General features: G+C 37.9%; 1 protein-coding gene across 4 annotated transcripts; it reads right to left on the minus strand.

The window, feature by feature from the left end:
* Positions 1 to 3841: 3841 nt before the first annotated feature.
* LOC117292815 (manganese-dependent ADP-ribose/CDP-alcohol diphosphatase-like) lies at positions 3842 to 10515 on the minus strand. Of its 4 annotated transcripts, XM_033774979.1 has the most exons (5): positions 10339 to 10515; positions 9450 to 9517; positions 8868 to 8933; positions 6635 to 7385; positions 3842 to 4673 (listed from the first exon to the last, which is right to left on the minus strand). In XM_033774979.1, exons 4-5 carry the CDS (start codon positions 7374 to 7376, stop codon positions 4387 to 4389), a joined length of 1029 nt encoding a protein of 342 aa, XP_033630870.1. In that variant the 5' UTR covers positions 7377 to 7385; positions 8868 to 8933; positions 9450 to 9517; positions 10339 to 10515; the 3' UTR covers positions 3842 to 4386. The 4 variants fall into 4 exon arrangements, with proteins under 4 accessions (XP_033630870.1, XP_033630868.1, XP_033630869.1 ...); XM_033774977.1 differs by lacking the exon at positions 8868 to 8933; XM_033774978.1 differs by lacking the exons at positions 8868 to 8933; positions 9450 to 9517.
* Positions 10516 to 11106: the final 591 nt, after the last annotated feature.

Raw genomic sequence — 11106 nt, forward strand, 5'->3', positions numbered from 1 at the left:
TTGTGGCATCCTTTGCTTTTATTTAGTCTAAATTGTATGTACTTCCTCTACGCTTGATTGTATTGCCGAATAAAGTAATAATACTTTGCTTGTTAGCAATAAAGATTGATTCCCGTATAAATCAATCTTAGCTCCTTCTGAAGTCAATCTAAACCAATTTAATAAAACAGGTAATCACAAAAACCTGGTTAGCACAGAAAAGTGTTGCATACCGGAAACAGGCTACAAGCCAAAATTACATTTTTCACCAAAGTGATTTTAATCAAACAGATAGCTGGATCTAAAATTATATATTTTATCTAGATTGTATGGCCCGATTTCAGAAAACCTGTAAGGCCTATAAAAGCACAAAAACCTGCTAAGCACAGACTGAAAAGTGTTGCGTAACAGAAACAGGATACCAGCCAAATTGCATTTTTCACTTCAGTTATTTAATTAAACCAAGAGCTGAATCTAAATCTGTATACCATTTACCAAACTGTACTTTAATCTTCCACCTTCATCCTAGGTATTGGTTGTGGTTGGGATGTAGAAACATTCGTTACAGCCTGTCATCCTTATACCTGCTCCGAACGTTTAGAAACCTATGATGATCAGTTCATCATCGATCCCTACGAATATCGTTCCTTCTGGATCGAGTATGAGATGGGTATCGTGAGGGTCGGCAAAGGCAGAGTTACCAACGCCATCTTGGAATGGAACGCTGGAGCCTACCATGGTAGGGTACCCACTCAAGCCTATGTATCTACTGGGAGCTATGACGGGGAGTGGACATTCTGTTGAAGTGCGATTGTATAACAGTTTGACCGCGAAATCGCATGATTAACTACGGAAGTGATGAATAAAAAACGATGAATAAAAACCTTAATTATTAAAGTGAAAACTTATCCTGTACGAACACATTATAAGTCCATAACTTATCGTGTACGTGTACGTACATAATGAATACTAACTTTGTGTGCGTACATAATATATATCAAGAACGTACATGATCAGGACACAGTTTTCATGTACGTACACAATAAATCAAAAAAAATTTGTGTACGTAAATAATAAATTATCATGTACAAACACAATAAAGCCAAACTTATTGTGTACGTACATAATAAGCCATCCATACATACACAATAAATTTGGATTTATCGTACGTACACAAATAAGTTTGAGTGTACTTGTATGTACAGATAAGGTAGAGGATTTTAATACTCTTGAACAGTACAACTGCATTATTTATAAAGGTTATGGAACTTTGGAAGCAAGTTACATGTAGTTGCATTTAATTGCTTGTACATAATTCAGCATCTTATATTACTGATATCTCTTTAAACTACTCTCTTTGAAATATTGGGTTCAGAATGTGGTATGGACATCACGTAGTACTTGTTTTTACTCTAATTATTCATTTACTTGTTAAATGTGTAATATTTTTTGAGACTGTAGGTTACAAATAAAACGAACATTCATTACTCATCGGTTTATATTTAACAATTCTTACTAAGGTGGATATAATTTATTTCAAAAATACAATGCCTTTTTGTAACAAAGAACAAAATATTATGAATATTATCGTTATATTGATGACCAAAACGCAAAAAAAAAAATTGACAAAAGGGTTTCGTAATTTATTTACACTACCATTAGGGGTCACCAAGTGCAATTTGTGAGTAAGATTTGAATAATGTATGGTACATTTGCTCAGTCATTAAAGACAAACTGTTCCTTTGGTTTTTGGAACTGCTTATAATCATTTTAATCATGTATAAATACAGATGTAAACAATACAACTAACATGTGAAAACTTAATTTCAAAAAAGATATCTCACAAAATGCGGAGCGATGTCCTTGCAGAAATAATAATCCCTATGAATACACAATCTAAGAAACATTATTGACAGTTACTCTTCTCAGATTCAAATTTTGAGGCACACAAACTAACATTTCTTTTTTTACATAACCACATTACCATGAAATGTTTCCCAAAATACTTCATACTGTCGTCTAGTGCTGTAGTTTTTATTGCCATTAATTTTAAGAGTGATTACCAAATGTATAAATTCCCATTAATGACCGTTAAAAAAATGTATTCCTCAGACTAGCTCCAAACAGCTGCAGGGACCAATTGTATTAGGTCTGTAAGCATAAAAAAAAACCTGGTGAAAGACAGTGGACACTTTTGTTAATAACTCAAAATAATTATTACCATAAAACCTTTCTTGATAACCAGTAATGGGGAGAGGTTGATAATATAAAACATTGTGAGAAACAGCTCCCTCTGAAGTGACGTAGTTTTCGAGAAAGAGGTAATTTGATTTCGAGGAATTTGATTTCGAGACCTCCGATTTACAATTTGAGGTCTCGAAATTAAGCATATGAAAGCACACAACTTCGTGTGACCATGGTGTGACCGAGGTGTGACACGGCTGACCGATTGAGCTCAAATGTTCACATGTTTGCTATTTTATGCATATGTTGATATGTGAAGACTAGTCTTTAACAATTACCAATAGAGTCCAGTGTCTTTAAGCACAAACTAATCTTTCTTAACAGAAACTGTTTCCAGCAAAAAATCCATAGAGTTAACATTGTTGCAACTGGTGCCCAACTCGTTCTTGCTTAGCAAATGAATTTGCTTTAAGCAGTATTTTCTTCTTAACAGTTTTATGAAATCGGACTGTTTACTTGGATTGTTACTTTAGTGCACAGTGTGCAAGGTTAATAGGACTCTTTAGTAATAGAGAGGTTTCGCAGAGTCACCGATACTCTTACGTGAACGGATACGTCGTAATACGTCATCACTTTTTGAGGTCCATGTGACATATAACCGTTGTACACAAGTTAGAATAGTCGCTCAAAACGGGAATCTGTCGCCATACACGTAAGTAAACAACGAGTATATTTTGTTCATGTTTTTGTAGCCGGTTGTTATTTTTTAATGCACCAGGTTTTCACCATGTCTACTAGAGGTATCATACATGGATGAAGTTGGACGTTTGTTAACCACCATGCTTCAGAAAAAGAGAAATGGACTAAAAAGTCCATGGGTGCAGCCATTTGGTTAAAAGCGCCCTCTTGAACCTCTTAGTTAATTATATTACATAGATATAAATATGTGTCAATCTTAAAGCAATGTTGGACATACTTAAGAATATCTTTTACCATGCCACAATACCATGCCATTTGTAATCTGTGGCTAGTCTCATGCCAAGTTTTAGCTTAGACAATGTGCTGTATGTTCTGCTTTATATGACATTGGAACACAGTTAAAATAAAGAAAACAATGTATTTCTTTGTTTTAATTTAGTTCAACAATCAAATGAACAAATAAATTTATGAATCAAAAATTATGTTTAAGCTGTTGTATGAAGTAATACTTTTCACACGAATGAAGGAGAAAAAAAGCTTGCATGCTTACACAGAATAAAAAATACACTTTATATATCCACATTCTTTTTAACACTCTAAAAACATAACTCTAGGTTGGAATTGAGAAAGAGTCCAGTTTTCAAAGGGACGGACTAACTTTTGGGTCAGGCTGAATTTAGCTCTGATTTTGCATCAGGTTTACCCATTTCGGGGCCACTTATTTATTCATTTATTTTAAATTTTCAGAAATGTGTCACATAAACACATTAAAATTTGTCCAGGTCAAGTTTTAAAAAATTTTCCAAGTGCTGATATGGGCCTCATACAATTGTTCACAGAAGTCCTGATTCAAGATGGCTCGACACAATTTCCGAGAATACTGACCCAAACTGGGTCTGGGGTCAATTTCACAAAGAGTTAGAACTAGTCCTATCTTAGGACTAGTCATATATTGAGATTTTAAAAACGTATGGCTAGTCCTAAGTTAAGACGAGTAACTCCTCCTAACTCAAGAGAGGACTAGTCTTAACTCTTTGTGAAATCCACCACAGGCCTCCAAGGAGCCTCACCCGTGTTTTAACCCGGTTGAAATTCTTACCCAGGAGTTTTTAGAGTTTATTGTTCCGTTAAAAACAGCATCAAAGAAAATTTGTCTTACAGTGGGCCATTACCAAGATGTCTTCAGCTGGAGTTGAGTCGCACAGCTGATGTAACCTGGGCCCAATTTCATTGCTCTGCTTGGAAGCAGGGAATTATAAGATAGTCAAGCGCTTTCAACGAGTTAGTAGGGAATTTTGGCTTGTGCGCATGCGTACTCCATATTACCACATGTAGGCATTCTACTGTTACACAACTAGTGCAGAAATTCGGTGCTTGCTTGTTAACAGAGAATGGTGATTGTAAGCGCAGAATTTGGCAGTAAGCAGAGCAATGAAATTGGGCCAAGTAGGAGTGGCACACACTCAAACAGCACTATGAAAAGGAAATCAGACAGAAAGTACAACATCGGACCCCCGATTGTTTTCAGGAAAATGACATAACACAAGATCGCACCTCCCCATTTCCATGCAAGACAAGTTTATCCTGGTATACCTCAACCGTCCCAAACCCATTACTTCCTGGCGCTATTTCTATAATACCTGGCATAGTCACAACATGAATACCTTTCTCATCTACGATATGAGAGAAGAAATGAACGTGGCCGCTGAAGACCGCCACTACACAGCTGAAAGAATGCAGGAGTTGAAGGACGTCCTTGTAGTTCCAGAGACAACAATCAACTTCAATAGTTGGATGGAATGGGGCATGACCTGTAACCAAAACAATCAAATTGAAACATTTCATTTATTGATTCTGGTTGAGAACCCAAGGACTCTCAGAAAATCAAATTAAACCACTGTATTAGCCAAGAACCCAATACACATATCCATTAGGCTCCGCCCACGGCGCACAGATTAACAAGAACATGTGAGCACCAAGTATACGCGCACGCATGTCAGACTTTTGGTTGTGCAATAGGTTGACCCGTTGTGATTGGTCAATATGCAATGGGGCGGTGCTCAATGGATCGATCTATTGATAAACGACAATGAAAAAGTGTTAGTGTTTGATGATGTGGGAGGAAAAAACCCAGAGAAAGATTCCAGAGAAGAATCCATGCAGAGGTGGAAGGCAGAGCAAGACACCCCTACCCTAAACTGACCCCCCCCCCAATTAAAATCGCTGTAAAGTTCCATACAACAGGTGGCATTTGCTAAATGCAATTGTTTTGTTGCTAGAGAGTGTAAAGTTCTAGACAAGAGGTGGCATTTGCTAAATGTTTTGGTTTACGTGCGAAATGAGATGAAGAGTTCCAAAATCTCCCATTTGTAATTTCAGGGAAGCTCAACTTAAACTTGTAGTCTAGGCGATGGGTGCAAAATACTGTAACAATTGCTCAGAAAGTGATAAAAGCATGAAACTTGGCACAAGTATTCTTCAACCCATACTGATTATTTTTAGGGGTGGAGCTATAGAAAAATGCATTTTCCTTAGCAACGGTTGCTAGGTAACTCATTTACCCAAGCAACGGCGCTTTTAGGCCTCCCTAGTGCACCCGGATAGCCTTGTCCCATGTTCGAGAACATCAGAACTATCAGTGGACATGTTTCAAAGACAGTCAGTGTCACCAGAAGACAAAACAATACTGTAAGTGTCACCAGAAAACAAAAGAAACAACTGTTTTGTTGCTAGGGAATGGATAAACAGAACAAATAGTCTATCCACTGTTTGTTAGAATGTTGCTTCTATTTCACATTGCCTCTTGGTCTAGAGAAGAGAATAATTAATGGGTAAAATAATTTTCAAGGTTGTCATGATTGTTATACAAAACAAAAATTTTAATATTTAGTTGCTTAGTAACATATTTACCATAGCAACCATCCGAGTACACATAGAAGACAGGTTTCACTTTCAGTATTGTAATACTGAAAAGAAGTGTTTACCTTATACCAGGAGAGCAATGTTTTGTTTACACCTTAAGCCTACATGGAATCCAAACATTGTTGCTACGTACTAAATCAAAGGTATCAAAAAGAAACTAGCAACTGACAATGTTGTCACCTTTAGGCCTTCGCTTAAAGCATCATCACAATCTCTCCTGCTTGTGTATTAAACGATGCATTGATAATAAATAATACTAAACAGTGAAATTGAGGGTATACCAGTGTGTATAGCCCTTTGGCCCTTTCACACTGTATATCTTATCCCTGTGTGAAACAGCCCCAGGATGCCCCGGGACTTGTTTTACCCTGCAATGACCCCATCTCGCTTTCACACTGTGTATTCCATGTGGTTCCGGTTGCATGTTTAAAGAATACCCAGGATTTTATTGCTTATCCCTGCTCCAGAGCAGTTGGAGCAGGGGTGGCTTTTCACCAAGGTTTGCCCATTTGCAGCGGTAGACAGACTAGGGCAGACTGAGGAAAAGGCAACCATAGTGAAAAGGCTGGCCGTTAATCCTTGGGGGCAAACCCCGGTGAATAGAGTAGTGCGAAAAGGGCTTGGCTCCGAAACGAGTCGGTGTGGTCTCGACCAGCAGAGTAAAGCACAATTGGGCAGAAAGTATCCAATTATCCAATATGTTGATTGTTGATCGTTGATGCTTTGGAGTTGTCATACTGTTTATTTTACAGGGTGGGGTTTGTGTTGAGTAAATACAGGTATTTTGCTTGCTGTCCAGAAAAAAAAGTTTGCAATACAATTTCCTCGTTAGCACTTAACTTCATCTTACCAAATATGATAACCTTTTCCTGGTCATTGCTTGCTTTTTGAAGTACCCCTTCCAACCACCTCAGCTGGCTCTCTCCCATTCCTCCGTTGTACTCCACGAATCTTCTGTCTATACCCTGGAGCCCATCGGGCGAGTTCAGGCATTCGTTCTTGTTGACCGAGCGTAAAAGATTCATCGAGTCCTGGTGAATGGAACAAGACTTGTCATGTCCTAAGGTACTCACGTCATACGTGTCAAGGACAACACAACGAAACCCTGGACACGGACTGAAGTGGTAATATGCTGCAGGGGGGACTTCTGCTGTTGCGGGAATCAACTCTGAGATACAACTACAAGTGGTGTCAACTTCGGTTGTCTCAAAATTGATCCCCGACAGAAGTCGACTACTTGCAATCTCAGCTCTTGTGAAGTTATAAAACTCATGGTTGCCAAGAATGTGATGTGTATCACAACCAGCCTTGTCAAACTCATTTATAACAACATTCAGAGCTTGAAATGATTGTTTCTTGCCGCCTCTTTTGTTAATACCATCAATGATGTCCCCAAGTTGCATCACAAAACTTGGTTTACTAGCACAACTATCTCCGCTCCAATGTCGAACTGCTTCTTTTAGGAGCTCTAAGGAATTACGGTAATATCTAACACAATTCTGCCTGAAATTCGGACGGTTGTCTACGTCTGCATATTGGATGTCTGCGATCAGTCCGAATGAGAACAAGCAGGTTTGCTCCTTGGCTTCCATTCTGGATACCTGCATAGCACAAACAAAAGTGGGTACATGTAACAATAAAATAATACAGAACAGAAAAGGGCCAAAATGTATAAAGCAGTAAAATACTGCTTGACAGTTTGGGGCACCAGTCACAACAATGTAAATTTAATGTGATTAAATACCATTCTGTGCATTAGCAAATTTGTATGCTCATCATGACACAAGCTTTAAAAACAGTGCTTTCACCGAGATCAAAGAAAGACTCCCATTGCCTGAAAGTTTGCCCCATGGCTTCCGTGCACCAGGACAAAATGTTCAAATCCTGTTTGAGTTGAGATAGCTTTGCACTTGAGGTCAAAATGCAAAATGTCATACGTGAACAACCAGAAGAAATCGTTTCTTTGTTGTTGATGGAAGAATGGAATTTGGAAGCAGATAAGCCATTTTAACATTGACCTTATTTCAACTTTGGATGGATTAATGATGGTTCTTTAAATACATTTTTTCTATGCTTGTATTGTTTGTATACTGCTAGCGTGCTGACAAAACATACAAATGACCCCATTCACTGAAGTCATACCAGAAACCAATGTTGATACATTATAAGTACTTTCAGTCGAGAATCAAGTACTGCAGCAGTGTAGTTGGATGGCTAAGTAGTTCTCAAGTACTGTATGACTAGGAGTACTTGGGCTAACAAGTGTGAGAGTCTTAGGTATTCTGATTCTGAAGACCGAGTCCAACAGCCGAAGACCAAATACTTGGATCTCTGAAAATTGGTACTTTATTTAAAAAAAATACACAACTGAAAACTGAAGGATTTAGGTCCTAATTTCTTAGACTTCAATAATGACAATTTTCAAAAAAAGTACAGCTACCCAGTTTCTGGGTCTAAATGATAAGTAGCATGAAAACCCGAATTAATAAATAAAACATTGAGTGATTTATCACTTTTCATTTGAATGATGCAATAAATACTATAGTTGCGATAAGACCCAGTAACTGGAGCGCTGTATTCCTTTAAAACAATTTTTTTACATTATCGGTCATGCTTCTAGCTACATCCATGTATACAAACCGATGGAATGAAAAATTTTTGAAAAAAAGAGTAGGCCTACAGCGTGACCCATAATGACAAAATTCCAAAAAAGGAGTACTGAGAGCATGGAGGAATAAATTATTCCTCCATGCTGAGAGCGACCGAAAATGACAAAATTTTGAAAAAAGGAGTACAGCGCCCCAGTTTATTTTATTTTATTTTAATTCTTCGGGCAGAAAAAAAAGCAAAACAATAAAACAAGCACAGGCCGTCCAGGTAAGGGCAAAAGTCCAAAAACTGTCATCAAAAAAGATGTGCTCTCCCAGACCTAGCTCATAAAAAATACACATTATATACTATACATTAAACATTCTAAAATTGCAGTAAAAGTTTAAACAAAAGATGGCAAGTAAAAAGCAATAACACAAACGATAAACACAAGGTACTTTTTCAAAATGTCCACAGATTCACAACAAACCTACAGGGCCTGAAGACAATGACAGTAGAAAGCCTCCCCCGAAATACCATACACCGAGGAACTGCAGCCCCTGAGAAATGAGCAAAACAAGCCACAAAACATATTTCGTCTCAGTGAGATGAACATTATTTTAGCATGCAAAAACCCATCAACCAGCCATGATATTATACTAAAAATCCCATAACTGGCCAATACGACCCTACACGCCAAAACTGAGACGAAAATTAACTCTGCGACATTGCCCCACTCATCCCCCAAAAACCACAGCACACCAGCAAGCAACATTCCAAGGGAAGCCCTCCACCATCACCATCCCCACACCTAGCAAGCTCAATGTAAATCCATGAACACCATAATTTCTGTTAGAAAAAAAGTCATTAGCCAACTAAAAAGTACGTAGACCCTTCAATATTGTCAAAAAAATAAGCAGAAACACCAATACGAGTTAAAATGGGGGGGGGGGGGTAATAAAATAATAACAAAGAAAATAAAAAGATGAAATAAAAATGTGCACATGTAAAAATTATTAACTTAAGGAAAGATCAAGGCCAGTTGAACCAATGTATTAAAAACGTTAAAAACCTACCGGGCCGAACCAAAATGAACTTAGTTGGCTAAATTATCTCGCAAGATCAAGAAGATGGAACAAAACGTCTGAAAGGAATGAAGAATTAAAGAGTTTCGGGTTTGTGGTTTGAGTTCAGAAAACGCTTTAGGAAAACGAATCACTGCAGAATATTTATAAAAATCTGTTCTAGGTTTACCGTGATGGAAAGTAAGAATGTCGGAGTGCCTACTGTTGATCTTAAAATTGCTAAGAAAATTACAACCAGAATAAGATGTGTTAAAAACCAACTGCTTGGCAATAAAAGATAAGTTTAAAAAATCTCTACGTTTAGATAAAACCATCAATCCCAATGCATTTACTCTGTCCAGGTAGGACTGCTCCACAAAATCATCCTGCTAGCCCTACGTTGAATTCCTTCGAGTATGTCAATATGTTCAAGTTACTGAATACTGGGTCTAAAGTTGCGATAATGTGGCGATTTAATTTGAATACCCTCCCTCCATCGACTGTGCGGAGAATGTAGGGTTACCATTTATCACAATAATTAATGTTATTGAATGATAGATGGAATTTACACGTATTCTAGTAGTTGCGATAACGTAACCCTCCTCCCGTCGGGAGAAGGGTTGCAACTAAAGAGTAGTACCACCCAAGGAACAGAAGAAAAAAGTAATGGAAAGCAAATACAATCCATGTCGTTTAATGACTAGCCACTAAATTCTATCACAAAATCACTGTACTGTAGACCTCCCTACACTACACTACAACAAAAAGGAAAAATAAGTCATGATCCGTCATTCAAAACCTACCAAACGTCGTGAGGGGTCGTGAGTTGTCGGTATTTAGTGCGACCGCGGTACATACATGTACATGACCAAAATTCAAATGGAGCATAACAAATTCTTACCCGACACTGACAGTGATTGTCACCATTAATGTGCAATTACTCCAAGACGATTCGAAGCAGTGGTTGTAACTTGTATTTACTAATATATTACTGTATACTACGCAGAAACACGTTATATTATAGCAAAGTTGCAGAGTAATTACACAATAACAAGCAACTTTGCTCTGCTCTGCTGACCGGCCGGAAGTTCGCTGTACCTTTTAGGCAACAGATCGGAGAACACATCCGCTAAGAGGAGGTGATGATTCATGGATGGGGGGACTCCCTTAACCCCCCCCCCCCCACAAAAAAAAGTTGAGCAATTAGGCACAGAAAACCCTTGATTGTATTGGGAAAAATAAGTTACCAACCGAATCACCATACAGTTACCATTGCTGTGACTACTCTACTATAATCTTGTAGCAAGAAAAATTGGTGAGCAAAAGTTCCTGCCAAAAACAGCTTTGAAGACTCGTGCAAGTTCTTTTTGGATCAATTCATTCATATCAGAGGGTGTGTCATGAAATCATACACGAAACTATCAACATTTTGCTTGTTTATTTAAAAACTATAAATTGAGCTTAATAAACTAAATTATGAAATAGAAAAATGTATTAATTATGTCCGTAAAACGTATTGAAGAAATTGATTTTCAAGTATATAACGTATGAAGGAAGGCCCCCCCCCCCCACCCCCTCCCCCTCCTGCTTTATCCTAGGTTCCCAGTATCCTATCGCTGATTGGTTGTTGACCCTTATCTAACTTTTACTGCATGGGGTCTAGGGTAGT

Source organism: Asterias rubens, chromosome 7 (assembly GCF_902459465.1).
Source record: "Asterias rubens chromosome 7, eAstRub1.3, whole genome shotgun sequence".
Classification (NCBI taxonomy): Eukaryota; Metazoa; Echinodermata; class Asteroidea; order Forcipulatida; family Asteriidae; genus Asterias; species Asterias rubens.

Bases quoted from the DNA above. Each gene is read 5' to 3' on its own strand.
- LOC117292815 (XM_033774976.1), bottom strand. From the start codon at position 7,391: ATGCAGGTATCCAGAATGGAAGCCAAGGAGCAAACCTGCTTGTTCTCA. The intron at 4,674-6,634 runs GTAAGATGAAGT...TTTTGGTTACAG, and splicing joins GGAAAAGGTTATCATATTTG to GTCATGCCCCATTCCATCCA.